General features: G+C 45.1%; 1 protein-coding gene across 5 annotated transcripts; it reads left to right on the top strand.

The window, feature by feature from the left end:
- Positions 1–1,497: 1,497 nt before the first annotated feature.
- PHF10 (PHD finger protein 10) lies at positions 1,498–19,156 on the top strand. Of its 5 annotated transcripts, none has more exons than XM_068132488.2 (13): positions 1,498–1,555; positions 1,662–1,744; positions 2,149–2,255; positions 2,572–2,702; positions 2,850–2,933; positions 7,280–7,413; positions 7,527–7,670; positions 8,455–8,564; positions 8,918–9,080; positions 15,024–15,209; positions 16,262–16,370; positions 17,661–17,849; positions 17,969–19,156. In XM_068132488.2, the coding sequence occupies exons 2-13, from the start codon at positions 1,679–1,681 to the stop codon at positions 18,061–18,063; spliced, it is 1,518 nt and encodes a 505-aa protein (XP_067988589.1). In that variant the 5' UTR covers positions 1,498–1,555; positions 1,662–1,678; the 3' UTR covers positions 18,064–19,156. The 5 variants fall into 5 exon arrangements, with proteins under 5 accessions (XP_067988589.1, XP_078622937.1, XP_067988592.1 ...); XM_078766811.1 differs by having other exon boundaries at positions 1,517–1,555; positions 2,592–2,702; XM_078766809.1 differs by having other exon boundaries at positions 1,530–1,545; positions 7,530–7,670.
- Positions 19,157–24,293: the final 5,137 nt, after the last annotated feature.

Raw genomic sequence — 24,293 nt, 5'->3', positions numbered from 1 at the left:
ACGAAGTCGGCCATGGCGATGGCGTCGCGTGTGGAAGGATCGCTCCGGCAGATCCAACGTCGAGGGTCACCAGTAAAGCGCGGCGTTACGCGCGCTACTTGTGAGCAAGGAGGAAGCGGACAAGCGGTAACATATAAACGTCTTTATTGTAAGACTACACTGTAACACTCAACTCCTCCGGGCTGGTCGCCCGGTGTATATCATGAGGCCACGCCTACCCCTCGGGCGTGGCCACCGCCCACTTGGTGCGTGGAATGATGTCACCACGCCAGTGGGCTTTTGTGTCCGCCACATTATAATGAATACATTTTAATGTATAAGATTAAAACTGAGGGTAGACTTTTGAGCGGCGTATAGTCAAAGCGCTATTATGTTATGATTGTATTTATATTTTCTTTATTGCGAGGGATATTACCTTTAATTAGGTGCGAACTTCAAGTGATTCGCGGTGGATATATTCATATAAATTATCGTCATCGAGTTATCTTCCTTATGGTAGGTCCAAGTACGTGTGGAAGTGTTATAGGACTCATGGTGTTTGTTGTTAGTTGCACAGAGCTACACTCGCCGCGCATGCGCAGAGCGGTTGGCCGACGGGACGGGGCGGAAGTGTTGGAGGGCGGGGGGGATCAGATGGGTGTGTTCCGTTAGCAAGCGGCTTGTTTGATTAAATAAAGTGGGATCTTTATTCTCTATCGTACACCAACACCAACGAATACCAACAGGCGGGACGCCCGTTTAACATCCTTTCGACGGACCGCACACACATTGATATGTCACCCTGTTTGTCAAACACCAGGATGACAGTTTATAACTGGGTTGGGATTCCAACCCAGGATAGACAGCTTTTAAAAGAGGTGAGTGTGCATATCTCTAGGCCATCCTGCCTTTAACTTTAATAAAGTATAGAACAAAACAAAGGACAAAGGTACGTGGGGAGGGGGCGATAGACAATCTTTTATAGGCGGTGTATTAACGAGAGAAATTTTGGTGTATCAAAATGTGTTTTGAGCTTAGTTGGTTTCTTTTGCACAGACTTCTTTGGTTAACTTCCCTCGTATTTTATTAACATCTTAAGCTAAAAAATATTTTGTTTTAGCCATAGCATAATCCTTTGCATGCACAAGTGTTTACAACACAGGCGCTTTATTATATAAATAACAATAACCGGAAGTGAATATTTCCATGTTCTTAATAAAGCTGAGAGCAAAGGACCCGGATATTGATTCTTCGGTCGTACAATCGAACACACGTTTAAGGGCAAAGTGTGGATCTCTAACGTGATTCTTATTGATGACAATAAAATGAAAGCAAATACACCAAAAAAAAAAGAACCAATCTCTTAAATACACCACATAAACGTGGAAAATACGAGTTATTTTATTGTTCGAATTGTTTGCGATATTAAATGATTTCAACAAACATGGGACGTCAAATTATAACGATAATAATAATCTAGCCAAGGTAAGGAAATTATTTGAATTCAACACAAAAGAAACCGTTTCAATATGACGTCATTCCAATCACCAATGAAGCAATAAAAGAGTAATTCCGGGTTCGTTTGTCTATTATCTGAAAGACGATATTAGAAGGACATTGGATAATGATAATAATGTGATTATACTATGGAACGTTTGTAATTATTGTATAAACGCGCCCAGGAGGACCCGCGGCAGGAATGGCTTCTGGGGCGAGTTCTGCGTGTTCCACCGATAATGGAAGCTTGAACTCTCAGGCTTTTCGGGTAAGTGCGACAAGCACATTGGAAGGAACGGAGGGGAGGGGAACGACAGCTCGGAGGGGACGGACAGCTTGTACGCGTGTCCTGGTGGAAAGACAGACGCACGCTGTGGTGGATGGAAAAACATGCAATGTGGTGGAACTGATGGACGTGAGCCTTGGTGGATGGACACGTGATGGACGGATGGAAGCGCGCGCTGTGATGGACACGTGATGCGGTGATGGACGGATGGAAGCGCGCGCTGTGATGGACAGGCACGTGGCGGATGGACAAATGTGCACCCTCGTGTACGGGCGGTTTACGCGCTGTGCTGGACGGACGGACGGCCGGACATGTACCGTGGGTGTCATATTATGGCTACGAGTGATGTTGAGGTGTGTAATAATCTGCTTTCTGGTGAATTGTAGGATGAAGGTGAGGATGCAGCAGAGGCTGAAGGTCCTCGCCCAGTCAAGCGGCGCCGTATTGGTTCAGGCGACAGCTCTCGCAGCAGTGACACCTTACAGGAATCCAGGTAGATTGTGACGGTGCCCGGTTTTGCCTTGTTTTCCAACTTCCAAGCCACATTCGTGTGGGAAGGGCAGGGTTTATTGGTCACTTCACCTTTACCGTAGGCGTAGACGTAGAGGGTCTCGAGCTCTTTTGACTTTTGATTTCCCTGCAGAAGGAAATTTGATTCGGGAAGTTATTAAATATTTTAAGAATCTATTTTGTAGGATGCCAGACCTTTTGCCACATTTTGTAGGATGGGGACAGTGTGTGCTGACAGCAGACACTCATCTGGTTTGAGATGACCAACACATGTGTGACCTTGGCTGTGGCATCCACAGTGGAGTGTATTTCCCTGCAGACCTCCTCGTAGAATACAAATGGCCTTCCGATGATAGTGGAGAATACTACATGCTGCAAGAACAGATCTGCGAGTATCTCGGAGTTACGTCTTTCAAGAGAAAATACCCAGGTACGTGAATGTTTGAGGTGTGCTCATGCGACCGTCGAAGGTCAGCGTGAACTGTAAAGCGTTCTCCAACTCGCACGTGCGTTCACTTGCAGCGCAAGTAAGAGTTGAACTGCAAGTTGTGGCGTTTCCATTTTCATTTCCACTTAGATCTCGAACGGCATGACCTCTCACACAAGGAGAAACTTTACCTCAGGGAGCTGAACGTCATCACAGAGACCCAATGTACCCTTGGTGAGTTTTCAGAATATTTAATTTATACTGAGAATAATTAATTTGTACTTGTTACAACAAACAAACACAACATGCATTTTAAAGGCCATTTTCCCTGCTAGAGCGGGTGTTAGCCTTGCGGTCCCCATGACAATCTTCTCCATTTTGCCCTATTTTCTGCATCTCTCCTTGTTAACCCCCTTGCCCGCATTTCTTCTTCCACCATCTTTAGCCAAGTCTTTCTCGGTCTTCCCCGTCTTCTACTTCCTTCTACATTCATTTCCATCACTCTTCTCAACCAGTCACTTTCATCCTTCCTCAACACATGACCAAACCATCTCAATCTGTTCCTCTTCACAGCATCAGTCACAGGCTCTATTCCCATCATCTTTCGCAATTCATCATTTGTCTTCCTCTCTCTCAACGATACTCCGCACATCCACCGAACCATTCGCATTTCCACCCTTTCCAACCTTCGTTGCTGCTCTACGTTCATTACCCATGTCTCGCTCCCATAAATCATAACACTTCTCACACATGCAGCATACACCTTTCCCTTCAGCTTCAACGACACTCCCCTCCTCATCAGCACGCCACTCAGTTCCCGAAACTTCTTCCACGCACATCTCACTCTAGAAACCGTTGCCGAGTCTGATCCACCTTCTCCATTCAGCATGTCTCTGAGATAGCAAAATGTTTTCACACCTTCCAGCTTCACGCCGTCTCCAAGATCCAACTCAACATTTCCTCCATCTGCAGCTCCCTCTGTGCACACCTTACATTTGAATGTAGCTGCCACACTGGTTAATGACCCTCTCAGACCACTACATTTTTGATGAACCCACTCAGCGCACATTGTACATTGAATGGAGTTCACTCCGACACACTTCCTACACACAGCACAGGGCCACTTCCCAGTTCTTTGCACCTCACCACATGCTTTACCACTTGCCATCACCTTCATCTTTCCGACATTCACCTTCAGACCTTTTGTCTCCATACATTCCTTCCACTTGTTCATCTTTTCCTTCAGTCCATCCTTGGTACTTGTTAGGTGTATTTAATTAATTTATACTTATTAGGTTTATTCGTATTACCCAATTTATTAACACTAATATGTATTAAGTCGTTTTATTGCATTGTCCATTTAATTTTTTTATTTTCAGGATCTATAAGGCTCCCAGTGTAACTGCTACACACCCACATCTCACACACAAACATGTACAGACAGATACACGGGACAACGCAGGACTGTTGGTCGAGACAAACACAGCACTGAGCTCGGGGGAGGTGTCGTCACTTCCCGGGGCACTCTGGGTACCAGTGACGCCACAACAGTGGCACCGCCTTTCTCACCACACAGCGGTGCACTTCCTAAGGGGGGTTTTTTTTTGTGATAACGCACATTCCACCAGTGGGCTTCGCTTTCCAGGACGAAAAGACAAGCTTCTGGCAAAAGTCACATTTTTATTTAAAATTTTTCATTGGTTCGTTTGGAGTTTTATGTTTTGCCCTTTTTGGATTATTTTTATCGATTCATTTTTATGCAAGCATGACCATTACAAGTGATAAACCAGTCAACATAGGCCTGTTTATGTTTTACGTCGCCGGAGGCATTGTTGTCAGGTTGTCCGTCCGGCTGTCCGTCCGTCCATGATAGGTTTTCGTTACCGCAATAACTTGAGAACGGCTAAAGGGGTCTTGGTCAAACTTGGTGCAGGTATGTATAATGAGGTAAAGATGGAACTGATTTGATTTTTGGAGTCACAAGGTCAAAGTCCAAAGGTCCGACGTCATGTTAGGTAAAAATACTGTTACTGCGATAACTTGTGAACCAGTGATGTGATCCCGACCAAATGTGGTACACTTATGTAGAACGAGCAGGCGTTGTCGGGGGTGTGGGGGGGTGGTTTGGTAGGAAGCAGGAAAGGGAGTGGTGAGGAAGGGTAAGGGTAAGGGGGAGGGGAGGGGAAGGTGATGAGAGAGGGAGGGGAAAGTTATACTACATATACATTTTTCGGGGAGGTGGGGAAGGGAAGGAGGAAAAATTTACCTGTGCAGAGAGTGCTTTAACCTCAGTTGCCCAGGTAAAAAAGGAAATTGTAATACCCTCTGCCACCATCACCAGGTGGCGTTACACCGTACACATTTACATAGAGAATTTGCGCCCCTCTCCCGGTCCCCACACCCTCTAATGAGGACGCGGCCACATAGCCTATGTTACCCCCCAGACAAAGTTGTAGTTGTATTTGTACCCCGAGTAAAGTATAAAAGCGTTTATAGCTGGAGTAGCCGGTGTTGCTCAAGCAAAAAAGAACCATTAACATATTTGAAATGAGGGCAAATATAATGGAAAAGCAATTGCATCCAAATCAGAATCATCACAAATGTCAAATCATCATGTCACCTTTTCTTTGAATATATGCTGCTGAATGTACCGTTCATCACGTTTGAGTTAATTATGATTACATTCAGGAGGAAGAAGAAGCCTTACCACCAACTTCGACCGCTTCCGGAATTGTTTTATTATTTGTGTTCAAATGTCTGGTGATTGTTTTGTATTTATTTAAGCGAATGTGTACTTGTATATAACTGTCATTAATCAGAAGGCTTAGGCACTATAGAGCAATGTTTTAAAAAGCCCCAAAAAACAACGTTTTTTTTTTTTTTGAGCCTAAACCACTCCCAAGCACTCACCGGTGAACCTCTGAACGTTTGACGAAGATCCGTTCAACAATCTCTGAGGAAAAATGGCAACAGACCAACAGCTCTCTTATATAGTAGAAGATGTAAAATGAATGAATGAATGATCGTTTAAAGGCCATTTTCCCCACTAGAGCGGGGGTTAGCCTTTCGGGCCCCATGACAATCATGGTTCCCTGTTTGAGGCAATGTTTTTATGGCCGGATGCCCTTCCTGACGCCCACCCTTGGTCATGCTCTTACGATGCACAGGGATACTGTGTACACACCGTGATCATTCATCCCAGCAAGCTGGTATTTCAAATTTGCCAACCTCGGAAGGATGACAGGCTGCGTCAACCCCCCTGGAATTAATTCAGCGATCGACCGGGATTTCGAACCCAGGATCCTAGGATCCCAAGCCGGCACCCTAACCGCTAAGCCAACACCAGGCTTATAGTAGAAGATGTAAAGATGAACTGATTCGATTTTGGGATCAAGAGGTCAAAGGTCAAATCTGTAATAGGTCTATAACTTGAGAATAGCTGAAGTTATCAAATTCAAACTTAGTACAGGTATGTATAATGATGGAAAGATTAACTGATTAGATTTTGGGATCAAGAGGTCAAAGGTCAAATCTGTAATAGGTCTAAAACTTGAGAATGGCTAAAGTGATATAATTCAAACTTGGTACAGGTATGTATAATGATGTAGAGAATAACTGATTAGATTTTGGGATCAAGAGGTCAAAGGTCAAATCTGTAATAGGTCTATAACTTGAGAACGGCTAAAGTGATCTAATTCAAACTTAGTACAGGTATGTATAATGATGTAAAGATTAACTGATTCGATTTTGGGTTCGAGGTTAAAGGTCAAAGTCTGTAATAGGTCTATAACTTTAGAATGGCTAAAGTGATCTAATTCAAACTTAGTACAGGTATGTATCATGATGTAAAGATTAACTGATTCGATTTTGGGGTCAATAGGTCAACGGTCAAAGTCTGTAATGTCTATAACTTGAGAACGGCTAAAGTGATATAATTCAAACTTGGTACAGGTATGTATAATGATGTAAAGATTAACTGATTCGATTTTGGGGTCAATAGGTCAACGGTCAAAGTCTGTAATATGTCTATAACTTGAGAACGGCTAAAGTGATATAATTCAAACTTGGTACAGGTATGTATAATGATGTAAAGATTAACTGATTCGATTTTGGGTTCGAGGTTAAAGGTCAATGTCTGTAATAGGTCTATAACTTTAGAACGGCTAAAGTGATCTAATTCAAACTTAGTACAGGTATGTATAATGATGTAAAGATTAACTGATTCGATTTTGGGGTCAATAGGTCAACAGTCAAAGTCTGTAATATGTCTATAACTTTAGAATGGCTAAAGGGATCTAATTCAAACTTGGTACAGGTATGTATAATGATGTAAAGATTAACTGATTAAATTTTGGGGTCAATAGGTCAAAGGTCATTTCAGGTAAAAATGTGCTAACGTGGGCACAGCTGAATGGATTTAAATAAAACTTGATACAAGTATGATAATGATGTCATAATGTGGGCGGAGGCATATCAGTCGACGTCGTGACATCGAAGAGTGCCGTTCTAGTTAATAACTGTCCGTTTGTTACATTCATTATGGGCCTTCTCGTTCCTCCCCGACCACAAACCACATTTAGGCCTCACAGCTTTGCGCAGTGATGAAGTTGTAGACCTCATGATCAAGGAATATCCAGTGAAGTATTCCGAGTACTCCAACGTCTTGCAGGATCAGGAGAGACAGCGCATCACAGATCGATACCGCGAGTACTCGGTGAGTGAATGCTGGTCCAGGGCACAAAAACAGAATAATGCAATACTCCATGAAACTGAGCATCTGTGCAGTTGGGCCATCGTGTGGTGACTTTGTCCGATTTGTGTTTTCAGCAGCAGCAGAGTAGTCAGAAGGTAGAACCAGGAAAGGTTCCAGAGTACATAAAGAAGGCAGCACGCAAGGCAGCTGAATACAACTCGCACTTGAATCATGAACGCTCTGAGGAGAGACGAGCCTACTTTGACTTGCAAACATATGTGAGGCTTTTCCATTCCACAGCTGTCTCCTCCATGTAACCACATAGACTGCACGTTGGTGTCTTTTTACCTCCGTCACCGAAGGTGGATGGAGGTTATGTTTTCACCCCTGTCTGGCTGTCTGTGAACAAGATAGCTCAACAAGTTGGAGATGGATTCGGACAAAATTTGGCAGAGAGGTAGCATATGTGACGAGGACGAAATGATTAAATTTTGGTGAAGATCCGGATTCGGTTCCAGCTGGTATAATTTTTAAGTGATTCTTCACCATTGGGGGATTGGGCCAAAAACGATATATAGCAGGATATCTCAAAAAGGTATGGACGGATTTGGACAAAACGTAGTGGACATTTTGGGTGTGTGACAAGGACAAATCGATTTGATTTTGGTGAAGATCTGAATGTGGATTCAGATACGGTAATTATTTAATTTTTAAGTGATTCTTCACCATTGAGAGATCGGGCGAAAAGTGATTATACAACATGATATTTAAAGAAGTTATGGACGAATTATGACTAAACTTGGTGGATGAGGTGGATAGGTGACGAGAACAAGCAGATTCGATTTTGGTTCAGGTTCAAATCCAGATCCGGCCTATCAGTGGAATACAAAATAATATAAAGTGTTCACCCTGGCAGAGGTATGCGCTCTACCGAGTGCCGTTCGAGTTGTCTTGGTTTTTAGCTTTAATGTGATTAATGAATCACACTTTATGGCTTCATAGGATCAAGAAAAAAAAAAAGATGTTCTCCAACTCCATTTCCCACCCATTGTATACCTGCAGACGATCCAGGTACCCCTGATCAGGCCAAAGATTTTACCCCCAGAGGAAACGAAGGTGGGAGCTTACCCAGTGGCCCTCATTCCTGGGCAATTCCAAGAGTATTACAAGAGGTACGTCGGTGTAGTGATGAAAAAATAAACAGAAAAACTATGATGTTCTTTTATTAGTTTGTATTTATCCATAGGGGAGAACAGTACTCCATTGAGCAATAAATAAAGGCCTTGTCAGTTGTGAGTAGTTCTGCTTTTTCAAGAAAGTTATGTTAAATTAACATTTTGTTGGAGTCCCAATCAGTGTTTTGCCATTTCAATGTCTTGTTACTGCAATGTTACATTGCTCTTTAAGTCTCTGTTATACTTGTCCGTCAAGGTTGAGAAATGGAGCCAAGGGTGTGAAACCTACTCGATGTGCTGTTTGTAAAGCAACAATAAGATGTGCAAAACCCACGACACATGCCGTTTAGGTACACACCCAACGAGCTTCGGTACCTGCCGATAAATGCAGCGCTGTACGAGCCACCCCTGGACCCCAATATGCCTGCTCCCGACTCCGACGGAGCCGAGTCAGATGATGGTGATGAGGATCCGAGTGTGAAAGAAGAGAAAAAAGAAAACGACAGTTCGTCGGTGAGTGTACTGTGTGTGCTACTATTGATTACATGCTGTATCTTACGTTGTGCCTGGGGGACTCGGTTTGAATTGGGGACTCGTGCTGCGACAACTAAGTGAATGGTAGGGTTAAAATCAACTCGTGCTGCGACAACTAAGTGAATGGTAGGGTTAAAATCAACTCGTGCTGCGACAACTAAGTGAATGGTAGGGTTAAAATCAACTCGTGCTGCAACAACTAAGTGAATGGTAGGGTTAAAATCAACTCGTGCTGAGACAACTAAGTGAATGGTAGGGTTAAAATCAACTCGTGCTGAGACAACTAAGTGAATGGTAGGGTTAAAATCAACTCGTGCTGCGATAACTAAGTGAATGGTAGGGTTAAAATCAACTCGTGCTGAGACAACTAAGTGAATGGTAGGGTTAAAATCAACTCGTGCTGAGACAACTAAGTGAATGGTAGGGTTAAAATCAACGCGTGCTGAGACAACTAAGTGAATGGTAGGGTTAAAATCAACTCGTGCTGCGACAACTAAGTGAATGGTAGGGTTAAAATCAACTCGTGCTGAGACAACTAAGTGAATGGTAGGGTTAAAATCAACTCGTGCTGCGACAACTAAGTGAATGGTTGGGTTAAAATCAACTCGTGCTGAGACAACTAAGTGAATGGTAGGGTTAAAATCAACTCGTGCTGAGACAACTAAGTGAATGGTAGGGTTAAAATCAACTCGTGCTGAGACAACTAAGTGAATGGTAGGGTTAAAATCAACTCGTGCTGAGACAACTAAGTGAATGGTAGGGTTAAAATCAACTCGTGCTGAGACAACTAAGTGAATGGTAGGGTTAAAATCAACTCGTGCTGAGACAACTAAGTGAATGGTAGGGTTAAAATCAACTCGTGCTGAGACAACTAAGTGAATGGTAGGGTTAAAATCAACTCGTGCTGCGACAACTAAGTGAATGGTAGGGTTAAAATCAACTCGTGCTGAGACAACTAAGTGAATGGTAGAGTTAAAATCAACTCGTGCTGAGACAACTAAGTGAATGGTAGGGTTAAAATCAACGCGTGCTGAGACAACTAAGTGAATGGTAGGGTTAAAATCAACTCGTGCTGAGACAACTAAGTGAATGGTAGGGTTAAAATCAACTCGTGCTGAGACAACTAAGTGAATGGTAGGGTTAAAATCAACTCGTGCTGCGACAACTAAGTGAATGGTAGGGTTAAAATCAACTCGTGCTGAGACAACTAAGTGAATGGTAGGGTTAAAATCAACTCGTGCTGAGACAACTAAGTGAATGGTAGGGTTAAAATCAACTTGTGCTGCGACAACTAAGTGAATGGTAGGGTTAAAATCAACTTGTGCTGCGACAACTAAGTGAATGGTAGGGTTAAAATCAACTCGTGCTGCGACAACTAAGTGAATGGTAGGGTTAAAATCAACTCGTGCTGCGACAACTAAGTGAATGGTAGGGTTAAAATCAACTCGTGCTGCGACAACTAAGTGAATGGTAGGGTTAAAATCAACTCGTGCTCCAACAACTAAGTGAATGGTAGGGTTAAAATCAACTCATGCTGAGACAGCTAAGTGAATGGTAGGGTTAAAATCAACTCGTGCTGCGACAACTAAGTGAATGGTAGGGTTAAAATCAACTCGTGCTGAGACAACTAAGTGAATGGTAGGGTTAAAATCAACTCGTGCTGAGACAACTAAGTGAATGGTAGGGTTAAAATCAACTCGTGCTGAGACAACTAAGTGAATGGTAGGGTTAAAATCAACTCGTGCTGAGACAACTAAGTGAATGGTAGGGTTAAAATCAACTCGTGCTGAGACAACTAAGTGAATGGTAGGGTTAAAATCAACTCGTGCTGAGACAACTAAGTGAATGGTAGGGTTAAAATCAACTCGTGCTGAGACAACTAAGTGAATGGTAGGGTTAAAATCAACTCGTGCTGAGACAACTAAGTGAATGGTAGGGTTAAAATCATAACTTGACCAGAACATTAGCACACAAGGTCTGCATTGCTTGAGAAATTTCTGGATATAAGCATACTGAAATTAGTGCTGGTTGATGGGACAGCCAGCTTCAACACCCAGTCCAATGAACGGTACACTCTGAGGATCTGGTTCTTTAAATTATGTGTACACAGTATAAGATTTCTTCTTTTTTTGCACAAGATTGAAGGTCATGGAGGAAGAGCAAGAGTTGTCATGGCTGATGAGAGGACTAGTGGTTCAAAAGACTGAGACTCTTACAGTGGCTGACCATAGATAGGTGGGTACATTTGTCGAACCTTCTGGAGCACCAGGGTAAGAAAAATTTGACATGATTGAAGGACACGTTCCACATATCAGACGAGCATTAAACCAATTCCAGATCAGAAGAAAGTGATGCAGCTACTTTTTGCCTGTCAGTGGCAAAATCTACTATGAATGGTGTGTGTGTGTGTGTGTGTGTGTGTGTGTGTGTGTGTGTGTGTGTGTGTGTGTGTGTGTGTGTGTGTGTGTCATTGTGTGTGTCATTGTGTGTGTCATTGTGTGTGTCATTGTGTGTGTCATTGTGTGTGTCATTGTGTGTGTCATTGTGTCAGTCAGTGTGTCATTGTGTCAGTCATATCATTAAACCGTGCAGTACCGTGCAGTACTACATAAGACTCGGTGGCGTGATTGTTGGAGTGTCTGCTCTGAATCTGGGTGGTCGGCGTTTTGAACCCGGACAGGATCATACCAAGAGTTTAAAAATAATTGTACGTGTTGCTTTCTTGCTTTGATGCACATCTTTTAAAAAGTATAGAGCACAGACAAATATATATAGGTTGGCAACTATATTGTAAACGTTATGGGCCTAATGGTGGCCTCCTGTGTTGAATACCCTGTGAGGGAACTCGCATAATGTGAAGTTGTCAGCAAAATGGAAGAGAGGGTTTTCCAGAGTATCAGATAAGTCTTTCATGTTGATGAGGAACAAGACTGGGCCTAAAACACTGCCTCCACTGGGAGGGAGAGGAGAGTTGAAGGTTCCAATGATAGCAACGTGATGATCGTGGGAGTGTGGGGGGAGGGGAGGTATCTTACTATAATTCACCAAATGTCCATCCGTCTGTCCGTTCGAAGGTACCGCAAAAACGGCTCAACCGATCGCAACGATATTTTGGGTGGGTATTCCTGGGACCCCCTGGAGTAAAATAGGCTATATTGTTTTTCTAAATTTTCCAGTTTTTCCAAACACGATGGAATAATATTTACCGATATGAACAGTGATGTGACTTTTATTGAAATTCTCCAAATACTGTTTAGATTTTGATGAGAATTACGAACCTGCAGCGAATCCGGAAGTGGACAGATGACGGTAATGCGCGGGTTTGATAATATCCAAATACAACCGTCATTCAATCGTAATGTTAAATCGTTAAACGTTAATCGTGTTAATTGTTTTGTTAAAGTATCAATTGATGATTGGAATTGAGTGAATACAATTACGATTTTGAATTCGTAATTGTGTTCACCCAACCGTACGGAACTTCACATCAGGATTTAAATATTTGTTTATGTCACGAATGTTGTTAAAAGTTTATTTTTTATATTAATGTTATTTAATTTGTGATTGGAGTTATGCTGTTTGGAATGAAAAAATGATATCGAGTTCAAGTGAATGACGGAATGCCGTGACGGTTTTTACTTTCTAAATGTGAAATTCGCGGATCGCCATATGCAGATTCCCCATTGACTGGGTATGGAACAAACGTACCCGTTTGTTTGCGAACAGGTACGTTTTTCATGTAAGTCCTTCACGAACTTGCTGTCCATGTCTGACGTGCGACTGAAGGTGCTACAGTAATGTGGAATTTATTGGTTTCATGCTTTAGCATTCGCCGTTTCTGCATTGTCTGTTTGCTTCTGGCCTCCCACCCGTGCGTAGCACGGGTACCTCACTAGTGTCAATAATTCAGGAATGGAGAAGGCCTTGTATGCCACAGGTATATTGCCGAGCAAGTAGAGCAGGATGTCAGACTGTATTGAATGCCTGAGATCCGTCAAGGGAGATGGTCCTGCCCTCTTGTTTGAGATTTAGGACCTCCAACCTAGACTCTGGAGAGAAGCAGAAGAGTTTGACTGGGCTGCAATCCATACTGATGGTCAGAGATCAGGATGTTGGTTGGAAAAGGGGAAAGACTGGACACCAACGTCAATGACGGATTCCATGGCTTCACTTGTAATTGGAAGCCGGCTCACTGCTCTGTAGTTAAGAGGAAAGCAAGGAAAGATTCTGCGAAATTGAGAATTATGTTGAAGTTTAATCTTTGTGCCTCACTAGCTTGTGAGTCGTGGTGTATTTCCACAATTGCTTTTATTAATTAATTAAAATCATAGTGACACCGCCTTTGGTTTGAGGATACGTCAAACCAAACAAACCCAAAATACTTTGACAGTTTTGGAAAACATTCTCAAGGCACATAAATCGTTATTTCCCTGGTAGTTAATTTTTTTAACCTTGAGTATTTCTGTATCAAAGCTGTGAACAGGGGGCAACGGATTCAGTGTCGTGTGGTTTCCTCGTAGAGGGCTTCTTTTGATGTGGGAAGTTGTGGGGAGGAGGGCGGAGGATGTATGGGGATGCTGAGTCCTTGTGTGTGGGTATGCTCACTTCCTGCCATTGTACTCTGATGCAAATCAGGCATCTCTGGCCCATTGAGCTTTGTCAAATGTGACCCAGAGAAGGCTAAAAGGTTGATCATCGGTAACTGTATTGCCGTGCAATCAAGGGGCTGTCTACATATTGTATGTGCAGAAATTATACAATATTCGACCTTCATCCTCTTGTATGCACATTTCTTGTTCTTATCCCATTCCAACATCCTTTTGACATATATCTATCTATATATATATATCTCTTTCTCTCTTTCTCTCTTTCTCTCTTTCTCTCTCTCTTCCATTAACACTGAGGCTGAAGCTGTTTGAATTCTAAAGTTCGTCGCTTAGTTGCCATTTCATTACCTCTGCCACCAAAGGTTGATGGAGATTTTGTTTTCACCCATGAATGTCTGTTTCTCTGTCTGTGAGCAGCATATTTCAAAGACTTATGGATGGATTCAGACTAAAGTTGGTGAATAGGTTGAGTGTGTGACGAGAATAAATTAGACTAGAAAGTTGCCCGTGCCCGCACGAGATTCCAAATGGGGTAGGGATGGAGAGGGCAAAAATGCAAATGGCATCTTCTGTCAGAGCCGGCAAGCTGGGAGCAACAATTCACATTTATTGCCAAATCGGATGCAATTTAAATGCTCTAAAGGCAGCGAGGTACTGAAACTGTTACGTTGAACATCCCCACAATGTCCTTCATGAAGAGTAGGCGAGCTATCGCCAGAATCCTGGCCAAATTTCAAATTGCTGGAAAGACAATGGCAAACCACCCAGTATATCCCTTGCTCAGGAAGCTGTGTTGGCGGCACCGACGCTCTGTAATGAGTACGGTACATCAGATATCAAATAGAAGTAATAACTGAATACCGAAAGTGAAAAAAAACAAAAACTGTAAAGGAAATTAAAGCCGTTGAAAAAGGGTAGAGCTCGGACATGTAGAGAGGGGAGTGGGATACTGAGAGGGGAGTGGGGGAGGGAGCATGATGTGATGTGATGGGAGGGAGAGGGGAGAGGAGTGGGGCAGAGGCAGAGGAGTGGGAGGGGAGACAGGGGAGTGCCGGAGACATGAGACAGGGGAGTGCCGGAGACATGAGACAGGGAAGGGAGAGGGGAGTGGGGGGGGGGGGGGTGGTGGGGGGGAGAGAGAGGAGGGGGATACTTTTCCTGTCACTTGGAACAGGTGCTCTTCCTCATGTGTGTGTGTGTATTCCTTCCCCCCCCAAATCCCGCCGGTCTGCTCGATGGTCTTTATATACTCAAAAAGCCACTAAACTTAACATTGCGGTTTCTTTCTCACTCTCGGCATATTTTCTTCCACCAGGTCTCCGACTCCAGCAGCTCCTCAGAAGAGGGTGAGAGCCCTCATGAGATCCAGGGGGACATTTTGCAGTCACGGACCCCGACCGCGTCTCAGAGTGCACCAGGCAAGGACCGTGCCGGACCTCCGGCTCCCAAGGAATCAACGCCTCGCCGCACCGCACCTTCAAAGTCTGTTCCAGGTTACAAGGTAGCTGTTGTTCCCTGCAGCCCTCCACCCGCTGCAACTCCGACCGCTTCGGCTCCCGCTCTTCCACCCAGCTCCTCCTCTTCTTCCTCTTCTACTTCCTGTTCTTCCTCTTCCTGCACCTCTTCCTCTGCCACCTGATGCGGCGTGTTCCTCGACACCGCTGCCCCGACGATGTGTGGTGAAGATCTTACACTTCTGCCAACCATTCAGATCCTTTCTTTACTAAAACACCACCGGCAAAGGTGGAGTGACAGTTCGACACATTGCGTACCTGCACAGATTAGTTCTCGTCGCTCCTTTCCATGTGACCTCTCTACCTTTTGAACTGTTACCTTGAATTGTCTGCTTGTCCATTGCTCCTCTTGCTGATTCCACCTCCTCTTGCTGGTTGACCCATTAAATTCAGCCTTGACCTGCCTTTCCCATTGGCCGTTACGATCAACCTATAGACTATTGTTTTAAAGTTGGCTTTTCCTCTCACCATCGATAGTGGATGGACGTGGTTAATCTATTCATTGTGTTTCAATCTTTGCACAATGTTGTACGATCCCTGTTAGCGAGCACTTTGTGATGTTTGGACTCTGTTTTGTTGCCTCCGTAGGCCTAGTACTGTATTTGTTCCATTGTTTATACCTTTTGTACATATGCTGTTCTATTTATCGACCTTTATTTTTATTTGTTCATGGAGATTTTACCTTTAAATGAAAACGGTGCAATGCTAATGTGCATGCACTTGGTGTTTTAAGAATATTTTGTTCTGAGTTTGGATTAAAAGAAACAAAAGCCTTAAGATTTGCCTTGTTTCCCGGTGCCGTTTTGACTCCTCATCGATGCAATGATGGCAAATCCTAAACGTTAAACTCTACCCTCACCCCCCCTTTGATCCCCAATATAGGAGGGTTTAAGTGTGACTGTTTATTTGAATAAATACAAGTTATCCCATTATTGTGATTTACCAATTACTTGTACAATATCTCACAATCTGTTGAATGATGACAGATTGTTAATTGATTACTTTTTTTCTCCGCCTTCATCCTCCTTCCTCTCCTCAGGCCAAGGTTGTACCGAATGCTATGTGTGGGATTTGCTTACGTGGCAAGGAGTTGAACCGCCACGGTCGACCCGAGGCCCTTGTGCATTGCTCACAGTGTGACAATAGCGGTGAGAAGCCAAATATACACCACAAACTTTTAACCACTCATTTCGATGCAAAGGGGTCCTTGAATACCTGTATCTTGCTTTTGCAGAAGTCCAAATATGGGGGAATTCTCGGTCCTTGTGCTAACCCAGATGGCCTGTTGATTTGCTTGCAAAATTGGCGCCATTGATTACAATCTTGAAGTAAAAATCGTTACGTATTTCATCCGTCCCCCAATGTTGATTGCATGTGGAAAGTTTCATTAAAAAAGTTTAAAAATAGCCCCGAGTGGGCTGACGGCCATCTCTTGAGGTTGGAGTTCAGGCCACTGCTGATTTGGGGGGATTCCCCTGGGAGCCCCCCTGATCCGAAATTGAAACATCTAAGACCAGACGATCCTGTTGACTATCAAGTAGAAGGGCTGTATCGGGTTTCAGTCTATATGGTTGGTAAATAGGGGATAAGTAGGGATCCGAAGTTTCAGGGAGTAACCCCCAACCCCCACCTCCCCCGCACCACCCGGGAGCCCCGATGATCCAAAATCGAAAAGTTGAAGCCTGCGTGATTGCATGGGCCATTGAGTTAGAAGGACTGTATTGGGTTTCAGAGCAATCGGTTGGTAAATATGGGGCGAGTAGGGATCAGAAGTCTGGGGGTTATCCCCACTATCCCCCCCCCCCCCCCTCCCACAGCCCACTCCATGGGAACCCCAATGTTCAGATATCGAAGAATCGAAGCCTGATCAATTGTGCGGGCTACTGTCTTGTATTCATGTCAACTTTCTTTAAAACATCAGCCGGATGATAAAGGAAGAGCAGCAAAAATAGCAAAAAGTTCATGGAGGGACGGATCTAGGTGAGATGAACGAAAAATGTGCCCATAATTGCATTTTTTGGTTATTTGAACTTTTGACCCCACCAGAGGGCGGGGCAAAAAAAAGATACTGCTCTTGTACGTTTGGTCCATTAGGTGATCATAACTACCAGGTTTGGTGAATTTCTGCCCAATCATTTAGGAGATAGTTTGATGGATGGACAGAGAGGACAGGAAGACAGACGGAGCCGAATTCAATATTCCTCTCCCCTCCCCCATTTTTTTCAAAAAGCATGGAGTTAATTAATAATTCATCAGCTATCTTCTTCACGACACAACTGTTCCTTTAAGGAAATTCTTGTTTATTCGTTTGTCTCCTTGTTTATCCAACTGATGTTGATTCCCTTGTCTCCTTTGTCTCCTCACCCTTGTAGCCCAGCTGTTCATTGAGCCGATGTTGAGTGATTTTTCTCTTCAATGATTTGTCGTTTCTCTCTCAGGACACCCTTCGTGCCTGGACATGAGTGCAGACCTCGTGGCAGTGATAAAGACCTACCCCTGGCAATGCATGGAGTGCAAGGCATGCGTCTCGTGTGGCCAGCCACACCACGAGGAGCACCTCATGTTCTGCGATACCTGTGACCGGGGATTCCACACCTTCTGCGTCGGCCTGGACTACATCCCGACAGGTACGCGCACTCAGGGAGCCCACCAACAATGACTGTGCCCGGTAAATCGGGAAGCTGCCGTAACATTGGCTTTGGTGGTCGGTGAAGTGGAAGGTGGTTTGTGATCTTGTGCGTGGCAGGGCGGTGGAATTGCCGGACATGTGAAGTGGATCTTGCAACACCCAAAAAGAGCGGGAAAACTGGGAAACGTGGCAAGAGCAGCAGAGAAGGCTGAATGCAGTCACATCCATTTCAACTCACATTTGCCCTCGATGTACGAATTTAATTCAATAATAAAGTGGTTGTGCTGTCACTGATGGTACAAGTGTGTAATAATTGTAATATGTGTGATATTGCAGGAGTAAGTGAGTCACGTGTTGACCACTTAGCATCAGACTTCCCTGTGTGTGCTGCCCGTAAAGATGGCTGCCCAACTACAAGAGTGATCCATTACCTAGCAACGAGGATGGTCAGGTTTTTCTTTAGTGGAAGTGTTAAACCATGTGACATTACATTTTTCCATGGCATACAGTTCATACCATATTGTGCTGTCATTCTCTTAATGTCACGTGGTTTGACACCTTCAAATAGCAAAAACCTCAGGACTCCTTTCTGCTCCGTAACGGTGCTCTTGTAATGCGGAAGCCATCTTTGTAGCACAATTGCGAGCACCACATGTGGGGAATTGAGGTACAAAGTGGTCAACAAGTGATTTTCACCTGTTCTGACAATATCACACGTAATACACCGATAACAAACTTGCACGAGTAGTGGCAGTAAAATTCACTTTATTTATTAATTTGTCCTCGTATATCTGTAGATTTGTTGTTTTCTTAAACGTCTTCTACATCTTTATTTTGAAAAATGGGGGTGGCGAGGGAGGGTTGTGGGTGGTGTGTGTAAGTGAAGGAAAACTAACTTTGGAGCAGGAAGGAAGGATGAGGTGTGGGTGTGTGGGGGGAGAGGAGAGTGATGGAGAAACCAGGTAAAAGGAAAATGTGGTTGGAAGGGGAGAGTCAAAATAGAATTTCATACTGTATGTAATATGTAGACTAATCCTAACTGAACTGCACCATAGTCTGTTGTGGTGATTGCAGATTTTAGTGTTGGTGTTGTTGTTGTTGTTGTTGTTGTTGTTGTTTTTCCACATGCCATAAACTGTTTGCTCCATGCAGTCCTGTGGATTCCAAGTGTTAACAGGTCATCAAATGAGATGTTTGTTTCCTCAATATGAATGTGTGTTGTCTGTAGTTTGTCATAATTTTTATACTTTAATTACGTACTTTGAATTATTTCCCTAAATCTTCAAATACACAATTACTGCTTTATTTTTCTGATACTCCATAGGTGTTTGTTGGAGACCAATTCACGATAGGAAACGTGGGATTGGGGTGGGGGGAGGTCGGTGTGGTTATGTAAAGAGGGGCTCGGGTTTGGAAGTGGGCTGGTGGTACTCTCGCTCTCCAAAAGGGTCGTCTGCCAAGCCCTCCCATTAGGGTGGTCCAAAAATGCCAAAAAAAAAACTTTTTTATCTGGATTTTGATGCTCTATTGGATTATTGTTAGAAATGGTCGAAATCATCCACCCAAAAAATATTTTGCATCTGAGTCGTCTATAAACTCATGCACACTCAACATATAAATTTGTCATTTCGTTCAATTTTAATGAAAATCGTCCATGTTGAGAGGCTTACAAAGACTTTAGAAATATTTTTTTCCCAAATAATGTCATTGATGGTACATACCCCTGTGAAGTCCTCATGGTCGAAACATGAGTCAGACATGTATGAACATGTTTCAAACATGTTTCAAGCATTGTCAAACATGTTTCGATTTTCAAACATTTCACACTCACAGGCGCAAGCGCATGCAAAAAGTCATGAACCACAAAAAGTCATGAACCACAAAATGGCTTAGTACAATAGTGCATGTACTTTTTCCACCCAGGTTGCTATTGGATTGTTCTCATTTAGCCAAATTTGGTGAAAAACGCCATATTTCAATTGAAGTGTGTATGAGTTTCTAGATGGAATTGAGCGAAAATATTTGGTGGGTGAATGTTTTAGACCATTTCTAACAATAATCCAGTAGAGCATCAAAATCGGAGAGATCGATGTTTTTTGGACCACCCTACCTCCCATCTACTTTTTTTTTAACACTCTTCTCGAGGAAGTTAAGTCACCCAAACCACTTGGTCTCACCATCAGCCATGATCTTTCTTGGGCAAAACACATTTCTAAGTTGGCTTCCAAAGCCAGCTGTCGACTGGGCATCCGATGAGGTAAATGTCATTGATACATCTGAACTCCTTTCCACCCACAAGGCTTTCATCCACAGTGTGATGGAGTACTGCTCTCCCCTCTGGGCTGTCTCCCCTGCCTCACATCTTGCTCAGGTTGACGCCGGATGAACCCCCTAATAGTGAATCTGCCAAAGTTCAGAATCACTGCTCACCTCCACTCATTTGTTCCTCTTTGTTTCCCTCTGGTGGAACTGACTTCCACGTGCTCTTCAATCTCAAGACTTTCTCCAAGTCTTCAAGACAGCGACTCACCACCATCTCAGATCCAAAACCATGATGGTTTCTACCCCCATTAACCCACCCAAGCCCCCAAGCCGACCTTCATCCAAAGTTTAAGATTTCCTTCCTGGGAATTTGTTTCTGTATCCATCCTGTCCACCCTTCACATCTTTTCCTGCCTTCCCCCATTCCTCCCCAAATCCATTATGTGTCCAAGTCTCCCTCCAACGAAGGGTGGAAATGCGAATGGTTCGGTGGATGTGCGGAGTATCGTTGAGAGAGAGGAAGACAAATGATGAATTGCGAAAGATGATGGGAATAGAGCCTGTGATTGATGCTGTGAAGAGGAACAGGTTGAGATGGTTTGGTCATGTGTTGAGGAAGGATGAAAGTGACTGGTTGAGAAGAGTGATGGAAATGAATGTGGAAGGAAGTAGAGGACTGGGAAGATCGAGAAAGACCTGGCTAAAGATGGTGGAAGAAGAAATGCGGGCAAGGGGGTTAACAAGGAGAGATGCAGAAAATAGGGCAAAATGGAGAAGATTGTCATGGGGACCGCAAGGCTAACCCCCTCTCTTGCAGGGAAAATGGCCTGAAAATGCCTTGTTGTTGTTGTTGTTAATGTTGTTGTCTCCCTCTATTTTGCCCTTCAACCTTGCTCTTAGTGTGTCTCCCCTACTGTTCCTTATGTTGTTATGTCGTGATTTGTTCAGTCTTCTAGCTCTTCCATGAGCCTTGACTCGGTATACAAAGAAAAAAAAGACAAGCATGGGGGTATGCGGCAGTGTTTTGATATGGGGCTAGTAAGGGGTGGGGGCAGTGTTATGAAACAGGCTAGCAAGGGGTGGGGAGGAGTGTTATGAAACAGGCGAGCAAGGGGTGGGAAGCAGTGTTATGAAACAGGCTAGCAAGGGGTGGGGAGCAGTGTTATGAAACAGGCTAGCAAGGGGTGGGGAGCAGTGTTATGAAACAGGCTAGCAAGGGGTGGGGAGCAGTGTTATGAAACAGGCTAGCAAGGGGTGGGGAGCAGTGTTATGAAACAGGCTAGCAAGGGGTGGGGAGCAGTGTTATGAAACAGGCTAGCAAGGGGTGGGGAGCAGTGTTATGAAACAGGCTAGCAAGGGGTGGGGAGCAGTGTTATGAAACAGGCGAGCAAGGGGTGGGAAGCAGTGTTATGAAACAGGCTAGCAAGGGGTGGGGAGCAGTGTTATGAAACAGGCTAGCAAGGGGTGGGGAGCAGTGTTATGAAACAGGCTAGCAAGGGGTGGGGAGCAGTGTTATGAAACAGGCTAGCAAGGGGTGGGGAGCATTGTTATGAAACAGGCGAGCAAGGGGTGGGGAGCAGTGTTATGAAACAGGCTAGCAAGGGGTGGGGAGCAGTGTTATGAAACAGGCGAGCAAGGGGTGGGGAGCAGTGTTATGAAACAGGCGAGCAAGGGGTGGGGAGCAGTGTTATGAAACAGGCGAGCAAGGGGTGGGGAGCAGTGTTATGAAACAGGCTAGCAAGGGGTGGGGAGCAGTGTTATGAAACAGGCTAGCAAGGGGTGGGGAGCAGTGTTATGAAACAGGCTAGCAAGGGGTGGGGAGCAGTGTTATGAAACAGGCGAGCAAGGGGTGGGGAGCAGTGTTATGAAACAGGCTAGCAAGGGGTGGGGAGCAGTGTTATGAAACAGGCTAGCAAGGGGGGGCAGTGTTATGAAACAGGCTAGCAAGGGGTGGGGAGCAGTGTTATGAAACAGGCTAGCAAGGGGTGGGGAGCAGTGTTATGAAACAGGCTAGCAAGGGGTGGGGGGCAGTGTTATGAAACAGGCTAGCAAGGGGTGGGGGCAGTGTTATGAAACAGGCTAGCAAGGGGTGGGGGCAGTGTTATGAAACAGGCTAGTAAGGGGTGGGGGGCAGTGTTATGAAACAGGCTCGCAAGGGGGGGGGCAGTGCTATGAAACAGGCTATCAAGGGGTGGGGGGCAGTGTTATGAAACAGGCTAGCAAGGGGTGGGGAGCAGTGTTATGAAACAGGCTAGCAAGGGGTGGGGGGCAGTGTTATGAAACAGGCTAGCAAGGGGTGGGGAGCAGTGTTATGAAACAGGCTAGCAAGGGGTGGGGGGCAGTGTTATGAAACAGGCTAGCAAGGGGTGGGGGCAGTGTTATGAAACAGGCTAGCAAGGGGTGGGGGCAGTGTTATGAAACAGGCTAGTAAGGGGTGGGGGGCAGTGTTATGAAACAGGCTCGCAAGGGAGGGCAGTGCTATGAAACAGGCTATCAAGGGGTGGGGGGCAGTGTTATGAAACAGGCTAGCAAGGGGTGGGGAGCAGTGTTATGAAACAGGCTAGCAAGGGGTGGGGGCAGTGTTATGAAACAGGCTAGTAAGGGGTGGGGGCAGTGTTATGAAACAGGCTAGCAAGGGGTGGGGAGGAGTGTTATGAAACAGGCTAGCAAGGGGTGGGGGCAGTGTTATGAAACAGGCTAGTAAGGGGTGGGGGCAGTGTTATGAAACAGGCTAGCAAGGGGTGGGGAGGAGTGTTATGAAACAGGCGAGCAAGGAGTGGGAAGCAGTGTTATGAAACAGGCTGGCAAGGGGTGGGGAGCAGTGTTATGAAACAGGCGAGCAAGGGGTGGGGAGCAGTGTTATGAAACAGGCTAGCAAGGGGTGGGGAGCAGTGTTATGAAACAGGCTAGCAAGGGGTGGGGAGCAGTGTTATGAAACAGGCTAGCAAGGGGTGGGGAGCAGTGTTATGAAACAGGCGAGCAAGGGGTGGGGAGCAGTGTTATGAAACAGGCTAGCAAGGGGTGGGGAGCAGTGTTATGAAACAGGCGAGCAAGGGGTGGGGAGCAGTGTTATGAAACAGGCTAGCAAGGGGTGGGGGCAGTGTTATGAAACAGGCTAGCAAGGGGTGGGGGCAGTGTTATGAAACAGGCTAGTAAGGGGTGGGGGGCAGTGTTATGAAACAGGCTCGCAAGGGAGGGCAGTGCTATGAAACAGGCTATCAAGGGGTGGGGGGCAGTGTTATGAAACAGGCTAGCAAGGGGTGGGGAGCAGTGTTATGAAACAGGCTAGCAAGGGGTGGGGGGCAGTGTTATGAAACAGGCTAGCAAGGGGTGGGGCAGTGTTATGAAACAGGCTAGCAAGGGGTGGGGGCAGTGTTATAAAACAGGCTAGCAAGGGGTGGGGAGCAGTGTTATGAAACAGGCTAGCAAGGGGTGGGGGGCAGTGTTATGAAACAGGCTAGCAATGGGTGGGGGGCAGTGTTATGAAACAGGCTAGCAAGGGGTGGGGGCAGTGTTATGAAACAGGCTAGCAAGGGGTGGGGGCAGTGTTATGAAACAGGCTAGCAAGGGGGGGCAGTGTTATGAAACAGGCTAGCAAGGGGTGGGGGCAGTGTTATGAAACAGGCTAGCAAGGGGTGGGGGGCAGTGTTATGAAACAGGCTAGCAAGGGGTGGGGGCAGTGTTATGAAACAGGCTAGCAAGGGGTGGGGAGCAGTGTTATGAAACAGGCTAGCAAGGGGTGGGGAGCAGTGTTATGAAACAGGCTAGCAAGGGGTGGGGGCAGTGTTATGAAACAGGCTAGCAAGGGGTAGGGGCAGTGTTATGAAACAGGCTAGCAAGGGGTGGGGGGCAGTGTTATGAAACAGGCTAGCAAGGGGGGGCAGTGTTTTGAAACAGGCTAGCAAGGGGTGGGGAGCAGTGTTATGAAACAGGCTAGCAAGGGGTGGGGGGCAGTGTTATGAAACAGGCTAGCAATGGGTGGGGGGCAGTGTTATGAAACAGGCTAGCAAGGGGTGGGGAGCAGTGTTATGAAACAGGCTAGCAAGGGGTGGGGGCAGTGTTTTGATATGGGCTAGTAAGGGGTGGGGGGCAGTGTTATGAAACAGGCTAGCAAGGGGGGCAGTATTATGAAACAGGCTAGCAAGGGGGGGGCAGTGTTATGAAACAGGCTTGCAAGGGG

The sequence above is a fragment of the Myxine glutinosa genome, chromosome 12, assembly GCF_964187855.1.
Source record: "Myxine glutinosa chromosome 12, kmMyxGlut1.1, whole genome shotgun sequence".
NCBI lineage: Eukaryota > Metazoa > Chordata > Myxini > Myxiniformes > Myxinidae > Myxine > Myxine glutinosa.
The sequence above is the reverse complement of the archived record's forward strand: the minus strand, read 5'-3'. Positions and strand labels throughout refer to the sequence as shown.

Bases quoted from the DNA above. Each gene is read 5' to 3' on its own strand.
- PHF10 (XM_068132488.2), top strand. From the start codon at position 1,679: ATGGCTTCTGGGGCGAGTTCTGCGTGTTCCACCGATAATGGAAGCTTG. The intron at 7,414-7,526 runs GTGAGTGAATGC...TTGTGTTTTCAG, and splicing joins ATCGATACCGCGAGTACTCG to CAGCAGCAGAGTAGTCAGAA. The intron at 15,210-16,261 runs GTAGCTGTTGTT...TCCTCTCCTCAG, and splicing joins AGTCTGTTCCAGGTTACAAG to GCCAAGGTTGTACCGAATGC.